The 23,807-nt window shown below is 41.7% G+C and overlaps 1 protein-coding gene across 2 annotated transcripts in view; it reads right to left on the bottom strand.

Moving 5' to 3' along the window:
- Positions 1-23,807, bottom strand: part of LOC120551899 (cadherin-20-like) — a 97,271-nt gene that overhangs the window by 5,786 nt on the left and 67,678 nt on the right. For both annotated transcript variants that reach the window (XM_039789472.1, XM_039789471.1), the window contains exons 3-9: positions 20,289-20,583; positions 19,124-19,243; positions 13,774-13,941; positions 12,295-12,482; positions 9,925-10,178; positions 3,005-3,141; positions 717-838 (exon numbers count right to left, since the gene is read on the bottom strand). In XM_039789472.1, the coding sequence (XP_039645406.1) occupies positions 717-838; positions 3,005-3,141; positions 9,925-10,178; positions 12,295-12,482; positions 13,774-13,941; positions 19,124-19,243; positions 20,289-20,583 (1,284 nt within the window). The remainder of the gene's footprint in view (positions 1-716; positions 839-3,004; positions 3,142-9,924; positions 10,179-12,294; positions 12,483-13,773; positions 13,942-19,123; positions 19,244-20,288; positions 20,584-23,807) is intronic.

The following is a 23,807-nucleotide window of genomic DNA, read 5'->3' as shown; positions in this document are numbered from 1 at the left end:
ATGCAATATATAATTAGAAACACAAGCTTTTACAAAATACAAAATAATAACATCCATTTTCTTAGTCCAATAAACATATTGTTTCCAGTCTACATGAAAGTATTAGCAAAATCTACATAAGTATCACAAGTATTTCAGAGTGGATTATTACCATTTTTTTTTTTTTTTTTACAGAACATGAAAAACTAATTACATTTAAGTAAAATCCTGTAACGGCAGATATAAAAACCCCAACCGAGGAACATCCACAAATGTAGACATACAAAATCAGAAATACATTTTAAATGGTAGTGGGCAAAAAATTCATAAAAAATGTAATGAAGAGAAATACATGTAGAAAAAACTGAAATTATTTTAAGAGTTACTTTTTTCCCCCGCAAAATCATTCAGTTTAGACAGCAGGGTTTGTGTGAAGCTAATTTAAATTACTTTATACACTGTTGGGAGCCTAATGCATAATATTCTTTAAAAATGGTAATTGATTTGTGGGTAAAATCTTTATCCCCAAAGTAACTAGTAGCTTTAGCAGTCACACAACATGTAGTGGAGTTAAAGTTATGTGTTTTCCTTGGCAGTTTTGGTGGAGTAGAAGAATAAAATGTACCTCAAACGTTCTATTTTGGAGTAAATATACTTTGTTTACTTCCAACCACTTATCAGCTGTATCGTTCTTCATGCTGTGATGTTTCATGTTGTCATTTTCGGATGTTTCGTACCTGTCCTGCTTTGGCGTTTTCGCACACATAACCCTCCAAGTAGTGCGTCAGCGAGGGGGGGTTGTCGTTGACATCGAGGACCCTCACAGCCACCGAAACGCTTGAGATCTGAGTTGGGTTATCTGCAGAAACACACACACACACACACACACACACACACACACACACACACACACACACAACACACAGAGAAGATGCACACACTGGTCAGAAGCTGCGCGCTGCATTGATGGACTCAGATAAATGACTCTTTGAGGAGCCTGCTGAGTTCAGTTTGTGCTTCCCTTAATCTTGCGCTCATTTACAGCAGGCCTGCGGCGCATTAGGCCTCCTCACGCTTACATTACAATTGTATCGTTCTCCATTACCAATCAGAATTTGCATATCTTAACCAGCTGTGTAATACGCAGTAGAAAGGCAATTAGAGGGCAGTAAGTACTTTCTCAGGTTTCATCACATGATCGATCAATCAGTGGCGTGACTTTGGCGCTGCAGGTCGCAGCGTGGGTGTTTATGCTGTATGTGTGTATGTATGTGTGTGTGTTACATGTGCTGTAAATATGCTGACGTTTTACCGGAGTGAAGGGAAACCAGCTGTTTGAGTTAAAGTGCGTCGCAGTTCAATTAAAATGTGAATATTGATTGAGTTGATTTAACAAATAAGAGTTTTGTCCTGAATGAGCTTCCATGTGAAAAGGATGAGAGAAGAGAGCTTTTACTGGGATTATTTAATGAAAGACTAAATCCTCAGAATACCGCAAGAAATGAAACATTTGCATCATGATGTAATGTCTTTTATAATGCCTTTTTTCTTTTATAATTTCCTGACTTTTTTTCAAACATAAAATCACAACTTTAGTATTATTCAGTATAACAAATATCTATTTAGATAGCTTCCCATAATGAGATTTGCTCTCGTAATTATGAGATAGTAAATCATAATAACAAGATAATGTATTTTCTTTTCTTTGGTGAATGAAGCATGCTTTTGAAATATAAAATAATGACTTATTGTAAAATGATGACTATGTCGTGATATAATTGCATTATTTCTCATAAAATTCTGATTTACTTTTCATAATATTGTGAATTTTGTTGTAAAATTTCAACCTAATGTCAAAATTGAATGCATTTAATTTGCAGTTCAAAGTGCTTAAGAAAATAAACAAGAAACGAGAGCACAAAGCAACGCTAGCGTTAGCCTTTGCTAACTCCTTCACCACTAACGGAGCGAGCTGGAAAATCTAACTTTTCCTGAACCCCGTGGGGAGGAGGGCCACCACATCATGGCCACCGACAAAACTCAGCAAAGATTGTTCTTGCTTGGACTTTAACTTCTGGATATTCGGCAGCGTTGCCACAACGGACCGAATGGCTTCGCTCGCATCTTTCTCCGCCGCCATTACGGAGCTACAACTCAAACTAGCGCACGACCTCAACGTCATCGTTCTCAGCCACTCCCTCTGTTCGCTGATTGGACCGCCGAAGATTTGGCCGGAGAAAACCCAAGAATATACCGCAAACCCAGACATAGTACTGAAGGAAAATGAAAATTGAGCAGAAGTACGTAGGAGGGCGGAGCCAGCCTAGGACTAATCACCAATAACAAGTAATTTAAGTTTAATTCAATCTAGTCTCACATTGCCAGATCTATCTCCACATGCATGGTCTTGCTACACCGCTTATTTATTCTGTTACAGTATAGGGGGCAAAACAGTCTTGGGCTTGTTCGTATTTCTTTAAACCAATCACAACCGTCCTGGGTTGGCGGTCTAGCTGAAGGGGAGGGACATCTCATGCACCGGATGTCATGTTTTATCCCAGCATTGTAAATCTGTCGAGCCAGACTAAGTTTAATCAAAAGTTCTGTGAATCTGTGTTAACATCAGAAAGCCAGCTGCTACTTTCTGAGCAGAATTCCAACTCAACAACACAACAGGGTCCTCCAAAATGTTGTCTTTAATCTGATCTAAAGGGTGTATAACCAACGCTATGCAATCTTTTTTTTTGCCTTTACAAGATTTACAGGGCGATGATGAACAAATATGAGTAGAGCTCAAATTACAGTTCTACTTTAAATCCTTTATGTATTTACACTTTTGAAAATTTTTGCCTGCTTAGAAACAGTCTGAAATATTTGTATTGCACTGGCATGAGACAAGGCAAACATAAACATAAATTACTTGATAAAAAAGGAGATTTTGCATGAGAAAGCCTGTGTGTGTGTGTGTGTGTGTGTGTGTGTGTGTGTGTGTGTGTGTGTGTGTGTGTGTGTGTGTGTGACATACTCATCTCCATGGCGAGGATGGTGATGTTGTGCCAGCCGATCTCCTCTCGGTCCAGCGAACGCACCGTCATCAGCGACCCGGAAGTGATTTCGATGTAGAAGAACTTGTCGGGGTCGCTGGACCTCTCTATGGAATACCTGGTGACACAAAATGACACGCGCCATGTGAAGTATCAGTGTTGAATAAAGTGTGTGTGTTTTTGGGGAGCTTGTAATCCTATCTGAGGGGGGAAGCAAGCGCACGCACAATCCAGCGTGTGTGCATCTGTGTGATAAGGCGTCAGGCTGGCGGCTTCTGAAGGCGCAGGAAGAAGAATAGGCTCCAGATAAGACTTAATCAGAGCGTGTGTCTCCTCTCTGCCAAACTGATGTATGCCAGGCACACACGGACCTGTAGCAGGCCGCCTTGGATCATCTCCTGCCACCGCAGGCCCTTTTCCAAAATGGGGTGTTCCTGTGTTCACACATGGACAGTGTACACCTGTAGCAGCTTCACTCTGCTCTCACCTTGAAGAGGTCTGCATCAGATCAACTCACTTCCAAGAGGAGAACGATTAGTCCATTAAAGGTGCCGTAGGTAGGATTGGGAAGATCCAGGACTTAGCCAAAGAATTTGAACATCAACAACTTCTCAGTCTCTCCCCACTTTCTGCTACAGCCCAAAACGGTCTCCTAAGCCCCTCCCCCCACAAGGGAGAATGAATGCGTGTGCATGAGCAGTGATTGACATGCAGTTAGACACCCCCCCCCCCCCTGGCCTTGATTGGTGCATCTGATCCAGGAGAGGTTGATTTTTGCAGCACTACAGGCTGTAGGTGGTGCCAGAGGAGCTGGATTTTTTTTTTTAAATGACCTGCTTCATGTAGTTCTACTGGAACATAGGGTCAGTTTCAGCAAATATGACAGAAAGTTAGTTTAACTACTGCACCTTTAACTGAGAGAATAATAATCATCTTTAAAAATCAAATGTATTGTGTATATTGACCAAAGAAAGAAATGCCAAAAGTAGCACAACAGAAATACCATTTGTCATCTGAGACTTGATGCAGTGGGAATTTCAAGATTCAAGATTACTTTATTAGTCCCAAAAGAAATTGGATTTGGACATGAAGGCTGCCACGTAAAAATACAGTACAGGCCAAAAGTTTGGACACACCTTCTCATTCAATGTGTTTCTTTATTTTCATGACTATTTACATTGTAGATTCTCACTGAAGGCATCAAAACTATGAATGAACACATGTTGAATTATGTACTTAACAAAAAAGTGTGAAATAACTGAAAACATGTCTTATATTTTAGATTCTTCAAAGTAGCCACCATTTGCTTTTTTTGATAGCGCTGCAAACCCTTGGTGTTCTCTCAATGAGCTTCATGAGGTAGTCACCTGAAATGGTTTCCACTTCACAGGTGTGCTTTGTCAGGGTTAATTAGTGTAATTTCTTCCCTTATTAATAAATAATGTTTGTGTGCTGCTGCGCTTCCTTGTGTGTGTGTTAAGCATAGTGTGCGCGCACTGTGCATAAGCCTAGGCATATTTTACTAATGCGCTGTTAAAATAACAATGAAATGCTGCGCTATTGACTTTAGACCAGGTTTTTGTTGCTAGGGCCCCTCATGTCTCTAGCCCCTGCTCACTTCTCTCAGGGCCATGTACTCTCCTCTCTCCCCACCCCTGCCATCCTCAAACTGTCCACCAGATGCCCTCAGATTCTCCTTCCGGTCCCCTCCCACCTACACACCTGTTCCCACTCCCATTTTGCAGTCACCATTTTCCAAACACTCCTTTGTTTGTCAAATTTTCTCGTGCCTTTGCTTTCTAGAATCTGAAATCCGTCCGTTGCGATGATGCCAACAACAGGTGCATGCTGGGTGTGCTTAACGTGCTGAATGCTAAAATGCTCATGGTGGATCTTCCAGGTGACTACTTTCAGTGAGGATTTTCTGTTGTGACTGCAGAGAGGCTGAGTGGACTGGTTATACTGGGACCAGAGAGCCTGAGTGGACTGGTTATACTGGGACCAGAGAGCCTGAGTGGACTGGTTATACTGGGACCAGAGGAGAGGCTGAGTGGACTGGTTATACTGGGACCAGAGGAGAGGCTGAGTGGACTGGTTATACTGGGACCAGAGGAGAGGCTGAGTGGACTGGTTATACTGGGACCAGAGGAGTTATACTGGGACAGAGGAGGCTGAGTGGACTGGTTATACTGGGACCAGAGGAGAGGCTGAGTGGACTGGTTATACTGGGACCAGAGGAGAGGCTGAGTGGACTGATTATTCTGGGACCAGAGGAGAGGCTGAGTGGACTGGTTATACTGGGACCAGAGGAGAGGCTGGGGGACTGGTTATACTGGGACCAGAGAGCCTGAGTGGACTGGTTATACTGGGACCAGAGGAGAGCCTGAGTGAACTGGTTATACTGGGACCAGAGGAGAGGCTGAGTGGACTGGTTATACTGGGACCAGAGAGCCTGAGTGGACTGGTTATACTGGGACCAGAGGAGAGGCTGAGTGGACTGGTTATACTGGGACCAAAGGAGAGGCTGAGTGGACTGGTTATACTGGGACCAGAGAGCCTGAGTGGACTGGTTATACTGGGACCAAAGGAGAGGCTGAGTGGACTGGTTATACTGGGACCAGAGGAGAGGCTGAGTGGACTGGTTATACTGGGACCAGAGGAGAGGCTGAGTGGACTGGTTATACTGGGACCAGAGGAGAGCCTGAGTGGACTGGTTATACTGGGACCAGAGGAGAGGCTGAGTGGACTGGTTATACTGGGACCAGAGGAGAGGCTGAGTGGACTGGTTATACTGGGACCAGAGGAGAGGCTGGGGGACTGGTTATACTGGGACCAGAGAGCCTGAGTGGACTGGTTATACTGGGACCAGAGGAGAGCCTGAGTGGACTGGTTATACTGGGACCAGAGGAGAGGCTGGGGGACTGGTTATACTGGGACCAGAGGAGAGGCTGAGTGGACTGGTTATACTGGGACCAGAGGAGAGGCTGAGTGGACTGGTTATACTGGGACCAGAGGAGAGGCTGAGTGGACTTTTGCGTTGGGAATGCAGAGCAGAGAAGCTGACCCTGGAGCAGACTGAGGAGGACTTCAGCAGACTGACGTTCAGACACGTGAGTACAACAACACACTCCCTGTGATGGTTGATCTACGTTGTGTAAAGAGCGTGCTGCTCTCTTTTGGCTGTTATGCAGTATGTGTGTTTGTGGCTGCAGCTGCTGTGGAGTTCGTACTGTTTCTTCATCTCTGTGTTGTTGCTGGTTGGTGAAGTTTTATTCTGCTGTTGATTCTATAAGAAGGGACAGGTTATTTAGCTCAGCCTAATAATGCTTGTTGCACCCGCCGCGGTGTCCAGTTTGTTTGTTTGTTGTTGGCTATTTTCGTTTTTTCTGGTTAATTCTTGTAAGGAAGTTTGGTCATGTGTATTTGATGATCAGTTGTATGCACAGGATGCAAAGTGGCATCTATAGAAATGGAATTCATTTCTTGGTGTGGACATCAGGGCTCTTCGGTGCTATATGTAGGCCTACATGTTGACATGCTAATAAACTGTATTTTGAAGCCTAAATGTCTTCTTTATTCAATAGTTCTATCATATTCTATTATCTCATTCCCTTTTTAAAAATGTAAACTGATTAACATTTTAGTCTTTTGTGCTTGCAAGGATTGAATATATATTGCAATTTTTTATTTTATTTTTTAAATTAAGGCATCATTTTAGGGACTTAAAAGGAAAGTGAACTGCCTTTTAAAAATGACAATTTACCATAAATTGTTCAATACAAGAGAGAGTGTGTGTGTGTGTGTGTGTGAGAGAGAGAGAGAGCGAGCGAGAGAGAGAGAGTGTGAATGTCTGCAGGGTTGTTTGCTTTGTGTGTGTGTGTGTTTGTGTCGGACTGTGTGCCGACAGGGATCAGTCATGACTGGCATATTCACGGCTGGCAAGTATCTCCCTGAAGGATCTCTATTAATATCACTCCTCCACAGCCGTGAGGAGGGGAGGGGGAGGGAGGGTGGGGGCTGCTGTATGTGTGTGTGCACGCAACGTGCTTGTGTGGGTTCGTTTATATCTCCCAGTCATGCTGCTGTTTGTAAAGGACAGAAAGATGTCATCTCATGCTGCTGTATCTCAGCCCTTCACAGTCACCCTCATCTGATTCCTCAGCTATCTGCTACCTGTGTTGTAACTCTTCTCATGCTCCAAACCAGCATTTACATTTTTTTATTTATTTTTTTAAATCGCTTTTCACCGCCAGAATACAGTGCCAGCTCTGGGGATTTAACTGCACCAGTGGCTGACTGCTCTGATTCCCACTCTCTCTCTCCAGGAACGAGAGAGTTGTCGGTTAATTGTCATCCGCGGAGCTCCTCGAGCATCAAAGAGTTTAAGAGCAGCGGTTCCCGAGAGAGCTGCAAAGATGAATTGATTAATTGATGAGTTGTCAACTATTAGCTTAATGGCCATCTATTTTTTGAGAGTCGATTAATCGATTTGAGTCAAAATTCTCATTAAATGTGTATATGTTCTAGTTTCTTCTCTCCTCTGTGACAGTAAACTGAATATCTTTTGAGTTGTGGACAAAACAAGACCTTTGCGGATGCCATCTTGGGCTTTTTGGGAAACACTGATGGACGTGTTTTACCATTTTCTTACATTTAATAGACCAAACAACTAATTGATTAATCAAGAAAATAATAGAGTAATTGACAACAAAAATGCTTCACTTTTAGTGCAAATTACAGTTATGACACACACACACACACACACACACACACACACACACACACACACACACACACACACACATTTCCCGTGCACTACTTTCTGCCCTAATAGAGACTGTAAAGCGACAGCTGGGACGCGGTACAGCTTGTGCCATGTGAAACACTGGTTTACTGCCGCAGTCGTTGATTCCTTCCGATGATTAATAGCCTAATCAAAGGCATTATGTCTAATTAGTTTTATGAGAGGTGCAGTCTGGACAGTCAACCCACCACGCAACATCTGTTCCGTTAGAGCACAAAACAATCTCTCCAATAACTGAGAGAAGTAAAAGTCCTCGGCTCCTTGTGTCTCTGTGCGCTTGATGACCACTTGCCGGATGTTTAAACTTGTTATCAACATTATTATGATTGTGCTCCCTTCGTATCAGCTGTCCAAACTGAGGAGCTTCACTTTTAGATGTGCAAATTACAGTTAAGGCGACACTTTACGTGTGTGTGTGTGTGTGTGTGTGTGCGCGCGCACGCACACACGTTGAGAATCACGTTGATTCAGTCATTTCTGCAGTTAAGTCATGTTGGGATGCCGCCCTCTGCTGGTGATCGGGTTACATTACAGCTACAGAGCCAGGAAAACCCAGTCTGCCAACTCCTTTTAATTTCGTTGCATCAATAAACATTACATTGCATAACGTTTAATTTAGCAGACACTTTTATGCAAAGCGACTTGCAATAAGTGCATTCAACCACGATGGTTCAAACTCCGAACAGCAAGAATCACATAGAAGCACATTAGCTTCAAATAAGCCAAACTACAAAGTGCCACATGTAAGTGCAACTTATTATTAAATTATTATAATATATAATATTTAATGGTGCAGGGGGAAGAGGTGTTTTTATTCTGCGGCAGAAGATGTGTAGCTTTTCAGCTGTCCTGATGTCAATGGGGATCTTGAACTCAAGCAATTGTAGTGTTCTGATTAACGTATGCTTTACTTGCATTACAGCCTGTCCCAGCATGCATTGGGAGAAATGCAGGGAAACACTCAGGACATGAAGTTCGTTACTTAACACTCTCCAATCCACCTGGCTTTCGTGTGATTTGTTATTGGCTCTCATTTTAGTACGATATTGATGATGCATATTCTGAAATGGACTTGCATTAACTTCATTTAAATACAGCAGCTAAACGGCAGCCACAATGTTTGGTTATTGGCAGTTTTCAGATCAATATGATTTTTTTCATGAGGTCCATATTTCCTTGTCTGACAACTTAGATATACTGTGCTCATGAATGCAACATTTTCAGGCAGCCAACACTTATGTTTGAGATTTCAGAGCCTCACAGCTGCAACTTGAACCCACCATGAGTCATTTATTTTTCGTTTAGAAACTAACTTAACATAGACTATTTACTGTGATTAGTTTACCTAGATAAGGGAGGTTTCCATTATCAGTTTTATGCCATATCAAAAGAAGTGGAATAATAATCTATTGTGATGTAAAGAATATGAGATTTTTGGGGCTTAACATGCAGAAACACCAGTTTGGAAATAAAGAAGAAAAAAAACAGACATCCAGTGGTTGATGGCTACATTTTCCTGTAAAACCTATGAATACAAATAATACTGAGCACTTTTTTGGCCACTAACACCAATTTATTACCACTATTTATTTAATTTTATTTTTTAACTAATGATCAGTAAACTTCATTTACATTAAATTATATCTAACTTTTGAGTTAAAAAGCTAATATTATGAATTATTTTGACTAACAGAGGAACGTTTGTTGATGGCTAACCGACTGTTATAAAACCATTTCAACTGTTTGTTTTTTTAAACGCTATGAAATTGAATAAAACACCCCAAATTCAATGAAAGTAGTGAACTGATCCTTCATTTTACTTGCAAAGAGCATTGTATGGAACCATCCATGTTGTTTTTGGGAAATTACCAAATTTCTGATATAGGAACTGGGTTAAGGACCTTTCTGGACTTTAAAGTGTAGACTCGCACAACTTGCAAATATGTTTTTAGTGAAGCCAAATGTGAAATTTAGTTTTAAATCTATTGGCTATAGGCCTACGGGAAGCAACGGGACAGTAGGTTGAAAAAGGAGGAAAGCTATGAAAATAAATTTAAAAAAGCAGCCGGGACAGTGTTGTTTTCTCCTCTTCCTCACCTCACAGTGTTGTTGGCAGCGTCCGGGTCCCTCGCCGACACCGTCTTCACCACCGTCCCGATCTCGGCGTCCTCTGACAGCTCGATGTAGTACGTCGTCGAGTCAAACAGCGGGGGCTCGTCCACGTCCTCCACGCTCACGTGCACAATGGTGACGTCCTTGAAGGGCCCGCGGTGGCGGAAGGCCGGGTCCAGTTTGGTGTTGGCGCCCTCCACCTTCAGAGTATAACTGGGCTTGCTCTCAAAGTTCAGTGGCTGGAGGGGGGGGGGGCGCATAGATAAGCAGATAAGCATTATACAGAGGAAACCTTTTCATGGTTACTAAAACTTTTGGTAACATTTTACTTGAAGGTATCTACACAAGAGTGACATGACAGGGTCATGAACACATGACCCTGTCATGACAGGGTCATGAACACATGAACCCTAACCATAACCATAACTTGTCATGACAAAAAAACGAATGACACTTACTAAAAGAAGCGTTATGTCACAAACGTTTGACTTGTTTATAATGTTTATGACACGTTCATGACCGTGTCATGCCACTCTTATGTAGATACCTTCAAGTAAAGTGTAGCAGTTTCAAACACAAGTTGACCGAATTCGGTTACACTTGAAGGTATCGACATAAGAGTGACATGACACTGTCATGAACATGTCATCAACATTATGAACAAGTCATAAATGTTTATGACATAACACTTCTGTCATTAAGTGTCATTCGGTTTTTGTCATGACTCATGTCATGAGTTAGGGTAAGGTTGAAGTTAGGGTTAGGGTTCATGTGTCATGACAGTGTCATGTGTTCATCACAGTGTCATGTCACTCTTATGTAGACACCTTCAAGTAAAGTGTTACCCAGAATTCTCAGTTTAAATTTCCTTCAAGAAACACTTGAATTTGTGCCAGTTTGATGTTAACCCTCTGCACCGGCGCGATGTTGACAACACTCCGACTCAAAAAGCGATGTTACAAAGTTTAATTTCAGACATTTTAGTTGCTATTTTAATCATATATTAACACTACTTTGTGAACCCAAAGACTTTGGTAAACTCATTTCGAGCACCGAAACAATTCAGTCAACACTTTAAGTTAAGGTTTGTTTTTAAAAGAGATTTGAGGACATTTCAAAAAAGCCAACTTCAACTTTTCAGCTTTAGCGCCAAATTATGTCTTTACACATTGCTCTAGAAAAAAATGTGGGCGTCACTATACTGAAAGCTGAGTTTGTTCTGAACATCGTGATATGAAACATGTGGGGATCAGTTATATGCAAATAACCTAAAAAGGTGACTTTAAGAAGATGTGTGAAAATGCCCTTAGACCTTAGAGCAGGGGTGTCAAACTCAATTTCACTAAGGGCCACATTGGAAATGAGAATCACAGCCAGGGCCAGACATGTAGAGTTTATTAACATGCTTTTATTTAATCAAAAAAAGTCAAATATCTTTGACCTTATGATTGCATGTCTCATATAATATTCTCACTTACAGTTGACAGTCAAAATAAAGAAAACATAGAGCCGGCAAAGAAGTTTGGTAGCCATCATAGAAAAAGCGCCAAAAAAAAGCAACAGAAAATGCTGGAAAACGTGGCAAAAACCTCACAGAAAGTGCCAAAATCGTCCGATAAAGTAACAAAAAAACTCAAAAAGTGACAAAAACTTTGAAAAAGCAGGAAAAAAAAAGTTTTGTGAACCCAAATTGATATGCGGGCCGGATCAAAATCTACGAGGGGCCGGATTTGGCCCGCGGGCCTTGAGTTTGACACATGTGCCTTAGAGGGTTAAAGAAACATTGTATCCGTCTGCGCTTTGGTTGTCCAGTAAAAGATCACCAGATGAGGTCACACACCAGGACAAACTCATGATGGATGCTAGGGAACGGTAGAAAGGGGAAGAGATCAAGACTGGTGGTTTTTGTCAAAGGAAGTGAATCTTTAAAGTATCGATTTCTATTGCCGAATTTACCAAAAGACACTAAGAATTGAGAATTTGTTTTAGACAACACTTTAAAAATTATGCAATGTTTGTCCCTCTCAAGGCAAAATTGAATTGCCGGCTTTTTTTAAGGGAGTTTTGTAACTTTATCCCTGTATGACCAAGTAGCCTTTTAGCTTTACAAACCCAGGCCGTTACTCCTTCTTTAATGAAACCTATCATAAATCATGAGTTTTATTAGTCAAACATACATATTTGCAGCCTCACAGTAAGATGAATGCATGAACAAATAATGTAGAATCTGTGAAAGCATTTTAGTAAAATAAGACTTGTTTTCGGATTTATGATAAAAAGGAATAATGGAGATAGTTATATCAACTTCCTATGACTTGTTACACAGCGGAAAATAGATTTCTATATTCTGTGTACCCTTTTCACTGTGATGATGCCGAAAAGGTTGGTGGGGTCGGTGCTGATTTCAAAGGTGTCCCTCCCATCTCCATCGATGATGCTGTACTTCATCTCAGCGTTGACCCCGATGTCCCTGTCCTTCGCCCAGATACGACCCACCACTGAACCCACCGGAGCCGACTCTGGGATGCTCATCTGATACAGCCCTGAGGAAATAAATGAACAGGGTGATCATTTGTTTTTTACATATCCACTAGAGGGAGCCAAACATCTTCCATCACCTCTACGGCCGCTCTCTCCTCTCAAAATCAGAGAGGGCTTAGAATACATGGCTCCATAAACGCCTCACAATTGGGTTATATACGGTCTCGTGGGTCGGCTTCAATTTCATCTACCGTTCAACCTCAAAGAAGAGGTGACAGCTGCCCAATTTGTGGCGCTCCCCGCAGTCCACGGTGAAATGCCTGCACATTGTGCATGACAGAGGGGGATCCCTGAAGCTCTTCACAACCGATCAAAGTTCCATCGAAGTGATGGCGCTAATTGGTGGGGGAACCAGTGATGGAAGTGAAAGTGGGCGGGTGTTTTCTTTGTCTCGGAGCGAAGCCACCCATCGGGCTCGGAAGAGATGACCACAGAAAGCTAAGACAACCCCTGACCTCAGGAAGACTGTAATGACAGGAGCAGGAATGGGGATAATCAAAGAGACAGCATGGGGCGACTGGTGGCTGGGAGGGGAGGGAGGGTGGGAGGCAGCCACGGGGTAAATGGCCAGTGACTGGTGGCCAGTGGACAGAGGGAGAAGGGCAGAGGGGCTAACGGCTTGGATGCTGGAGAGAAATGAGGCGGATAGATGTAGAGATGTGTGGTCAGAGGGGCTGATTCTCATCCTTACAAAACGTCAAACTCTCATTTTGGATATTGGCGTTCACACCACAAGTCAAACAACAAGTCAAGCATCAGCCCTGAAACAAAACAGCGTAAATATAAGTTTACTTCCAGGTCATACAAAACTAGTCTCGCATTGCCAGACCTTCCTCCACAGCACCACGGAGGAGGGTCTGGCTAATCCACACAGCATTCCTGGACGGGAGAAAAAAAAACGTGCTCTGGTTTATTGTCATTTCTTGAAACCAATCCCAATCGTCTTGGGCGCAACAACGGCCCCTCTGCAGAATAGCCTCGCGAAGGAACTTGTTTTGGTGTACGTTCAAAAGTTGTTTTAGTCGTGCAACAGAAAACTCGGATTGGACAGATATCGGATCAGGTTTCGGAATTGGTATCGGGAAGCAAAAAGTGGTATGGGACCATCTCTGCTACACTGAGAGAAAGTGTCTAAAATGTTAGAATTTCAGCTGTAAGAGTGTCAGGAGGGATTAGAGAAAGGCGATGTGGGTTCAGGTAGAGTAGGATGTGAATCAGCAAGAAATTTAAGAGAAAGAGAGAATAATAAGAAGGTAGTGCAGTAAGGAAGGAACCGTTGTCTCAGTCTCTTACTCTGGTCAAACATGGGCGGGTTGTCATTGACGTCGCCGAGCGTGATGTTGACAGTGGTGGTACCAGCGAGCCCCCCCAGCTGTCCGCCCATGTCCTTTGCCTGGATGACCACAGTGTAGTTTTCTCTGGTCTCCCGGTCCATGTCTGCCAGGGACACACGGACCATGCCTGAGAGAGAGAGAGAGAGAGAGAGAGAGAGAGAGAGAGAGGGCGGGGGGTACGAAAGGCCAAGAGGTGAATTAAAGTTCAGCTCCAGAGAGCTGGTGACACAGATTAGGGTCATGTGTCCACACGATGCTGTCCTGGAATGTCAGCGCTCTCAATGGAGCGGACAAGAGGCTGCACGAGTGATTTATAATTAAACATGTCATTCTATTCCATTAGTAATGATTTTAATCGCATACAACTGAACCAGACAATATGGTTTAAACCCAACTTAACAGGCTGCAATAGATAAACAGCTAATGCAATGGGATTCTTTTCCCCCACAAGAAGTGATAAATGGAGACTTAAGAGGTAAAATATACTTGTGTTTTACTCTTGAACGAGTGTTCTATGGGACGTCAGCTGCATTAACTGTTATGTTTTGCATCTCTAAGATTTCCTGAATGTCATGTGTTTTATCACACCTTAAGCCACTTTTTTTTTTTTTTTTTCAAAGAAATGTAAAAATGTTTTTGCCCAACATACCACCCCTGTTGTTCCCATACAACGAACACGCAAACAGCAGTCTCTGTGATGTCTCTGTGATGTCTCTGTCTCTGTGTTTAGGTAGGGTCGTGCTCTGGGTTATTGGCATTTCTTTAAACCAATCACAAGCGGCGCTAAGCACCGGACGGAGCCACGGTGCCGCTGCAAAATAGCCTCAGAAAGGAACTTGTTTTGGTGTACGTTCAAAGGATGTTTTTGAAAAATCAGATTGGACAGATAGTCTAGCTAGCTGTCTGGGTTTACCCTGCAGAGGTCTGAGGAGCAGTTAACCATAGTCCTCATAAATCCACCAGAGTTTAAAATTACAACAGAAAGAAAGAGGAAGGTAGCAGACATACAGTCAAAATGAGGGCCATCCGGCAGAATTTCCAGTGGCACCTGATCAATCGCGGAAATTAAACATCGTCGATATAGACTAAGACAAAAGTAACCCGGGACAAAATACGTTTCCCCCAAACGTGATTGAGAATGCAGTTTTGTTGCATGGGAATGTAACTTTTTAGAAGACAGGGCTGCACATCAAGTTAAGTTATTAGGGCAATTATCTTGCTCCAGGACACTTTTTAAAATTTTTGGGATAAGATGTGATATTACGGGGTTAAAATAGCAGCATTTCTGCAGGTAAAACCTTGATTATATATCCGTAATCGTTAACATGGTTTAACCTGTGCATGTGTGCATGACAAAGGTACATGCTTGGCATCCAAAATAATTAAATCCAAGCTTTGACTAAAACTGACATTGACAATAAACTGAAGGCTACAGCTTCTAAAAGACTACAATAAGTTGGTATTCGTGGTTTGGACAGTTGACAATGTGTGAAATTCAGGCAGTTTCAGTGAAAACTGAACGCTCTGAACACTAATCAGGTTATTGCAGTGGGTGTAACCTGCATTAATCTGCTGCTTAACTTTCAAGGATGTGTGATTTCACTTTGCCCTGTTGTCCAGATCCCATCTGTACACTGTAATGGGAAAAATTACATTTAAGCATACTTCCTTATATTTTTATGTTTTATTTGTACTTTAATTCTCTCACAAATGCTAAAAGAGTTTATCTCATTTCCCACATGTAGATTTTGATTCTAACTTTGTGAGACATCCAGTCTGGAACATAATGTGAGCACTGTCTGTCTGATAGGGGCTACAAAGTCACCCTAAAACTATCTCTAGTTTTCCCATGCCAGTTAAGATGTAACTGTGGGGGGTGAAAGTCGTACAGGGAGGAGGAGGAGGTGAGATGGCTCTGAGATGTCTCTTGTGTATTTCTTGATTGTCTTCATGTGTATCAGATGGCCTGTCAAAATTGTAGAGTCATAATAATCCAAGTGCGTGTGTGCTGTCACTCTGAAGATGCATATAAGCCTAGTGTTCTTGTTCACTCATTTGAGGGACTGACTCCACACTGGGCCGCTGTGCCTTTTGTGAAATCACGTTGCTCCTATATTTGCAAATATATATATATATTTTTTTAATAAAATACAAAAACCTAAACTTGGTTTAGTTTCAACTGTCTTATTTGTTTCACTTTACTAAACTTTGAAAACTCTTCCCCTGCTGCAACAGGAAACTTCCATTACAACACTTATTATCATTATATATGGATGTGTTTGGTAATATACAGACGCAACAGACTCCCACCATGGTTTGTGCTGAGGAATAAGAACAGTGAGTGCCTGTGTGGGTTTGAGCTATATGTGTTAAAGGTTTTACATTGTGTTTGCACCAATAGAAGCCTCTGTGCGGTGCTTAAAGCCCAGTCAGGGAGGCTGATTGATAGCTGTAGAGCTACTTGTGTTCCACTGATGGATGGACCTACAGCAGCAGCAGTCTGAACGGCCGGCTGCTGATGGGCAGCGGAGCCTGAGAGGTTTGGCAACAGATTTTCTGTGCTGACAAACAAGGAAATGAGGCAGCTGTGGTAAAGAATGGCCAGCGCCTCTCTGCTTTTAGGAATCTAATGGATTGATTGAAGTGCTAGTTTGAGTTATGAATGCTGTAATGTGCTGCAGTTACATATTACAACTTGAGGAGTTTTGGCTCCGTATTTACAAGTTTTGTATACTTTATTTTCATCGCTGCCAGCTTGCTTGTGATTATATTACACCGAAACATTACACCCATATTTGACCCGCTGATTATTTTATATTTTGTTTCTTCTAGATAAGTTTCAGTTATTCAATGACCTCTTTTAAGAAAGAGTTCAGTTCAGGAAATACACTTCACTTTACTGCTGAGAGTTAGATGAGAATATTGACACCACTCAAAAGTTTGGACACACCTTCTCATTCAACTATTTACAGTGTAGATTCTCACTGAAGGCATCAAAACTATGAATGAACACATATGGAATTATGTACTTAACAAAAAAGTGTGAAATAACTGAAAACATGTCTTATATTTTAGATTCTTCAAAGTAGCCACCCTTTGCTTTTTTTGATAACTCTGCAAACCCTTGGTGTTCTCTCAACGAGCTTCATGAGGTAGTCACCTGAAATGGTTTTACCTTCACAGGTGTGCTTTGTCAGGGTTAATTAGTGGAATTTCTTCCCTTATTAATAAAAGAGCAAAGGGTGGCTACTTTGAAGAATCTAAAATATAAGACATGTTGTCAGTTATTTCACACTTTTTTGTTACATACATAATAACGTACATAATTCCATATGTGTTCATTCATAGTTTTGATGCTTTCAGTGAGAATCTACAATGTAAATAGTCATGAAAATAAAAAGGAAACTTATTGAATGAGAAGGTGTGTCCAAACTTTTGGCCTGTACTGTATGTGCGTTATGTATGGAGCCAGAGACAGGAAGTGATTAGCATAATTTAGCACAAAGGCTGGAAGCAGGAGGAAACTGTTAGCTCGGCCTTTTTTCATGGTTAAAAAACAGGTTAAACAAACAAGATACACCGTGTTGTTTTTAAGCTCTGTTCCCCCTGCTTCCAGTATTTGAGCTAAGCTAATCACTTCCTGTCTCTAGCTCCATACTTAGACTATTGGTGTCCCACTCCCCTCACTCCTGGACATTTACCAAACCCGCCTCACCCGCAAAGCAGCCAGCGTTGTGGGTGACCTCAGCCACCCCTCAAACAGCCTCTTCAGCCTTTCTGCCATCTGGGAGAAGGTACCGGAGCATCCGAGCCTGTTCCACCATACTGCCAAACCGCATCATTCCCCGGGCTGTCAGGAAGCTCAATACCCTCCCCTCTCTCCCTCCCCTCCGCCCCCAAGAACTCTGAACCCCCTCCCAATCAGGATCAGCACCAGCCACTTTATAATAAAGACATTCAGGAACTCTTCCTTTTATATTGCACATTTCAATATCTTTAGTTTTCCATACTGTTTGATTTTAGAATGTATTACTGTATTGTACATATTACTTATCTTTTTAATAGAATATATAACGCATATTCTTTTTATCTCATTTGTATTTATTTCTTATCTTTTTTTATATTATACTTGTACATGTGAAACAGATTTTCAATTGCTCTTTATGTCTGGCACATATTGCAGAATTAACAATAAAGTTGACTTGACTTCCTGTCTTTATGCTAAGCTAGGCTTAATTGCCTGCTGGTTCCGGCTTAGCATAGAGAAATGAGAGTAGTATTAATCTTCTTATCTAACTCTTGACAAGAAAGCAAATAAGCTGAAAGTTATGTTAATATGATGTGAATCACAATAGCATTGTTTGCTAAATAAATGGCAGCAACGGACTAAAACATTCAAAATCATAGTCCCTCTGAGGACTAAAGACGCATCGGCGAGTCCAAGCGATGGTTGACAACACTCATATTCAAAATGTACTATTTTATTCATTTATTACGCTACTTTTGTGAACCCAAGACTTTTGTAAACTCATTTCAAGCACCAAAAAAATTGAGTCTAGGTATGTTTTCACAACAGATTTGAGAAATATTTCCGCTTTAGGGCCGAATTATCTCTTTTTATACGTTGCTCTGGACCAATTTTGGGTGACACTATTCAGAAAGCTGAGTTTGTTCTGAACATTTTGATATGAAACGCATGGGGATCAGGTTATATGCGAACACCTTCCTTGAACCACTCGATCAGTTGTCTACGAGAGCCTGCCCGTCTCACTCTCTCCTTATTCCCAATCAGAGAAAGTCACACTTGGAGTTTAGCACTTCTTTTTATGTCGGGTGCCAGGCATTTGAGTTATCGCAAGTTGCAACAAAAGCGACGTGTTTCAGACAAGTTTTCGGCAGTCTCGTAGCAACAACGGGAGCCATGCTGAGCTTCCCACATTCAGAGCCGGTTGGTATACACCGGGGCTTAAAGTGTGGGCTGCTAACATCCGTCTCTGGAGCTTATGGCGTGTTACAGTGTTAGAAATAAGGTGGGGAATTAGCAGTAGTTGTCAGCAGAGTGTGTAGTAAATCCTGACTTGTCGGTGGTAGTTTTGTCGAATTTATCAGGTCATCTAACATCATTCATACTTATTACAAATTAATGTGGAGCTCATAAAATAGTTACAGTGGCTGCTGAAGTTTGAAATCCATCAGACGCTACATGTAATGGATCAAAACGCCAGTTTCCGTGGTTACGGAGTGTTTTTTTTTGTATCTTTTATTTATTTATTTTTTTTTTAAAGAAGGCAGCGTGTGTGAAGTCGTACCAGTCTTGGCGTCCACTGAGAAGTAAGGCTGGCCCTCCAGGATGCTGTAGACCACACGAGCGCTGTTGCCATACGTGGGGTCGTCGGCATCCGTGGCGGTCAGCTGGATCACAGATGTTCCTGGGTGAATATGGAAGGAAAGGTGAGGAGGAGATGCCAATATCAACACGTGAAATCAAAAGAAATAATTCTGGGTGGAGTTTTTCCATCTGTGGCTGCAGCTCCAGGAATTAACTATGCTTATTTACTTCAAAGTAACCACAAAATGTGGGTTCATGAGTAGTGAATGAAGCCAGATGGAGGTGGGCCTGTAAGAACAAACGATAACTCTGCGGGGGCTGTTATGTACTTTTGCAGCCGCTCCCTTTACGGCAAACACCGCAGACATGCACCCAACAGTTTAGTTTCAGTCTCCATCCATGTGTCTAACTTTCATCTCCACCTGCTTACCTATTAGGGCTGGGACGATATGCTTTTGTACCGATTCGATTCTTTCACGATTCATGGGTGCCGATACGGTTTGTATCGCAATTTTCATTCATTGCGATTCTAGAAGTATTGAGTATTGCGCTTTTCTTTTCCTTCTTTAACAAAAACTAAAGTTGAATGACACACTTCTAGGGACAATATGTCATGAGACATTTCTACAAATTGTTTTCTAAAAATGAATGCACATCAATTCAGTCAGTCAGTCTGACATTTAATTAATTTGTAAAGCATTTCATAACATGTATTTTCAGCATTTTCTGCTTTCGGTCTGTTTTGCTGGAAACAGATATGATGTTGTCGCTGTTGGCGTATACCGTATAAATGGAAAATATTTAGGTGAACCATTAAAAAAAAATAATAGAAAATTTCGAATCTGGGGCGCCCTTCTAGCTCACCCGGTAGACTGTATGCCCCATGTAGAAAGGCTCAGTCCTTGCCACAGGTCGGAATCAAACCTGTGGCCCTTTGCTGCATGCCATCCCCCTCTCTCTTCCACTTTCCTGCCTAAATCTGTCCTATCAAATAAAGGCAATAAAAACCCAAAAAAGTAATCCTTTTAAAAAAATAAAATCAATTCTAGGTAAAAGAATTGATTTAAAAAATCGTCACAAAAAAATAACCTTACATACGTCAAAATAATAACCACCCACCCTCCCCCTCCCCCCACCCTTATTACCTATGTTGGACATTTCGGGAACAGACGCCTGGTAGGGCCCATCCAGAAACCTTGGCTCATTGTCGTTGATGTCCTGGATCTTGACGATGAACTCAGACTCAGGCTCCAGAGGCCTGTCCGTCAGGCGGTTGAGGGCCTGGGCACGGAGAGCGTACTGGGCCTTCACCTCCCGGTCCAGCCTCTGAATGGCGTGGATGTCCCCCGTGCTGTCGTCGATGGTGAAGGTGGTGCCCGCGCCCTCGCCCGTCAGGATGTACTTAATGGAGCCGTCGCCTTTATCCATGTCTGAGTGGAGCTGCGGAGATGTTCACACAGAAAAACGTTTTATCCCTCAATACTTTGCACTTTTTATTTTTTATTTTTAGAGACATCTCAAGGCTTTTGGAATAGGGCTGCATAATGAATCACAGTTTATCAAAATCGCAATATGGACTAGTGGAATATCCAAATGGCAGGGGGCGTGTAATTATTGTTAAAGGCAAAATATGTGTCAAACCATTCTGAATTAAGCATTGTGGTGCTGCAGAGACGTCCTGGCCAACAAATCCTATCCTTCAGACTAAAGAAATTAACATTCCCTCCAATATCGTGAATCATATCGCAATTGCAATATCAGTCAAAATAGTCGCAGTTAGATATTTTCCTCCTATCGTGCAGCCCTATTTTGGAAGTAAAATGGGACAACTCAAAGTGCTTAAATCCTTTCCCAAACTGCTGGTGCCTTCATAACAATAATTCAAAAGTGGTCTCAAACATCACAAATGTGTCAACAATGCGTCCGGTAGGTGTAACAGTGATCACAAGTTGAACCAACAGGAATATAAAACGCATGGTGAAGTCCAAAAGTATTAGGACAGCTTGATTTTTGAGGACATTTAATTAGGTCACATCCCCTAATTTTAGAACAATGCAGCAGCACAGTGATCGGAAACATAGAGACAAAACAACCAGTGGAAAGTTCAAAGTCTATCGCATCAGATCAGGTCCAAGTGAACATGTGTTGTGTAATACAGGCCCGGTAGAGCATAACCCCAAGGGCCCTCTGTATGTGGAGTTTTCTTGGAATTGTAGACATTTAGGGCCCTATTTTAACGATCTAAGCGTACAGCGTGACGTGCATGGCGCATTGACTTTAGACCAGGTTTTTGATGGTCAATGGCGCGATCACTTCCCGCTGCCTCAAGATAGCGATACGCCAAGAATTCACCTGAACACACCTCGCTGTAAGACCAGCACGCCCATGGGCGCAAAAATGGGCGCAGGTGCATTTGCTATTTAAACGACGTGGGCGCTGGACGGTCTTAAAATAGCGAAGACACTTGCGTCGGGCTTTGCGCCGCACTGGCTGCAAGTGTCTGGCTGATTTCTGTAGTCGGTCAAAAGAAAATGAATCTACAATTGTATTTGACAACAGAAATGCAAAGCAATATTTGTTTGCAGTGTCTTCAGTGTGAGGCTGCTGCCTTTCTCTGATTGACAGTACAGGCCAAAAGTTTGGACACACCTTCTCATTCAATGTGTTTCTTTATTTTCATGACTATTTACATTATAGATTCTCACTGAAGGCATCAAAACTATGAATGAACACATGTGGAATTATATACTTAAAAAAAGTGTGAAATAACTTTTTTAATTGCTTTTTTTGATAACTCTGCAAACCCTTGGTGTTCTCTCACCTGAAATGGTTTTCACTTCACAGGTGTGCTTTGTCAGGGTTAATTAGTGGGATTTCGTCCCTTATTAATAAAAAAGCAAAGGGTGGCTACTTTGAAGAATCTAAAATATAAGACATGTTTTCAGTTATTTCACACTTTTTTGTTAAGTACATAATTCCATATGTGTTCATTCATAGTTTTGATGCTTTCAGTGAGAATCTACAGTGTAAATAGTCATGAAAATAAAAAGGAAACGCATTGAATGAGAAGGTGTGTCCAAACTTTTGGCCTGTACTGTATATCATTGTCAATTGAATATCTTTGGGCAGTTGGTTAGGAAAAATAAGAAATTTGAAGACATCCGAAAGCTACATGACGGGTTAATCATTATGGAAATAATTCTCTAATGACTTTCTGTACCCCAATACTGGGGGTATAAAACAGGCTTCAATTCCTACTTCCTGACCATCTGATGTGGATATAAATAACCTAAAAAAAAAGCTGAGAGTCACCACTAGCCTCCATATAGCAACTGTTTCAATTAACTGTGCTGGAGTACAGAACAAACACAATGTGTCTCAGACCTAATACTCTCTATTCAATCGACGTGCTACAATCCGGAACTGCTATTTCAAAATTAAAGCAACACTATGTAACTTTTCCCGCTTCGGTCCCCCTACAGGTTGAAAACGGAATTGTCCATTACATTACATTGTGCAAGTTTGCCAGATCGGGTCGCCTCGGATCTGTAGTTCGAATAAACTGGACAATGTAATCTAATGGACAATTCCACTTCCAACCTGTAGGGGGACCGAAGCGGGAAAAGTTACATAGCTTTGCTTTAAATTCCTTTTCAATGTAATGTCTATTTATTTTTTTATTCAGTCTATCTGCTAAATTGCACAAAAGTACAAACACATGACAATATTAATAATAATACATTATATATCGTGCTTTTCATGGTACTTATAGACACTTTACAGTAAAACCAGCACATAGGCTACATCACATTAATAACAGATAAGCAATAATACCAACTCTTGTTATTTATTAAACTGTTTGCATAGAATAATATTATACTGATTACTATTTCCTCTCTCTGTGAAATTAAACTGTTGTGGATGTGTGTGGATATTGTTAAGAAACTGCTTGAACTCACAAGATAACATGGGAGCTGCCGTTTTGTCCTTGTCTAAGCATGGCGTGTTCCTGAGGGCATACATGCCCTCCCAGACCAGATAGATGAGACGACATCTTCTCTTACCAGATAACAACTGACGACACCAACTCTTGTATCATGATTGTACTGCATTTCACTTGGTATTATAAAAAGCGGCTGTAGAGAGCTTTTCATTAGGTCACTTCTGTACTAACTGTACAACTGCCTCCTATAAAAATTAACATTGATATAACTTCAGTGGTCCTGTAACTATTATTTGATGATATAAATTATTGTATGTGGAAAGCTAATCTGAAGAGCTGTGTTTTGATTAGTGTTTTGAATGTGTACAGTCACGGATGTATGTGGTTATGGAGTTCCAGAGGGAGGGGGGCTGTCAACATATTGTCAACATAGGATTCATTATTGAAACATGATTCCTTATTGAACCAGTGTACCAGTAAATGAATAACTCTAGACCTCCACGGGTGGTGTGTGGTTATATGCAGGCCTTAGCGCCGTAGCTGTAAGTAGACATCTAATCACAGCATACAGCCTTGTTTGTTGCCATGGGCCCTGCAGTGCAATCAGAAGCCTTTTGTGGCCTTTAAGTGCAAACGGCAGCCTGTTGATGTGCAATCACTCCTTACTCTGTACTTAAAGGGTCTCTGCGTATGATGAGTACTACTACCATCACACTGGAAG

This window comes from Perca fluviatilis, chromosome 22 (genome assembly GCF_010015445.1).
Source record: "Perca fluviatilis chromosome 22, GENO_Pfluv_1.0, whole genome shotgun sequence".
Lineage (NCBI taxonomy): Eukaryota > Metazoa > Chordata > Actinopteri > Perciformes > Percidae > Perca > Perca fluviatilis.
This window is presented reverse-complemented; position numbering and strand designations above follow the sequence as displayed.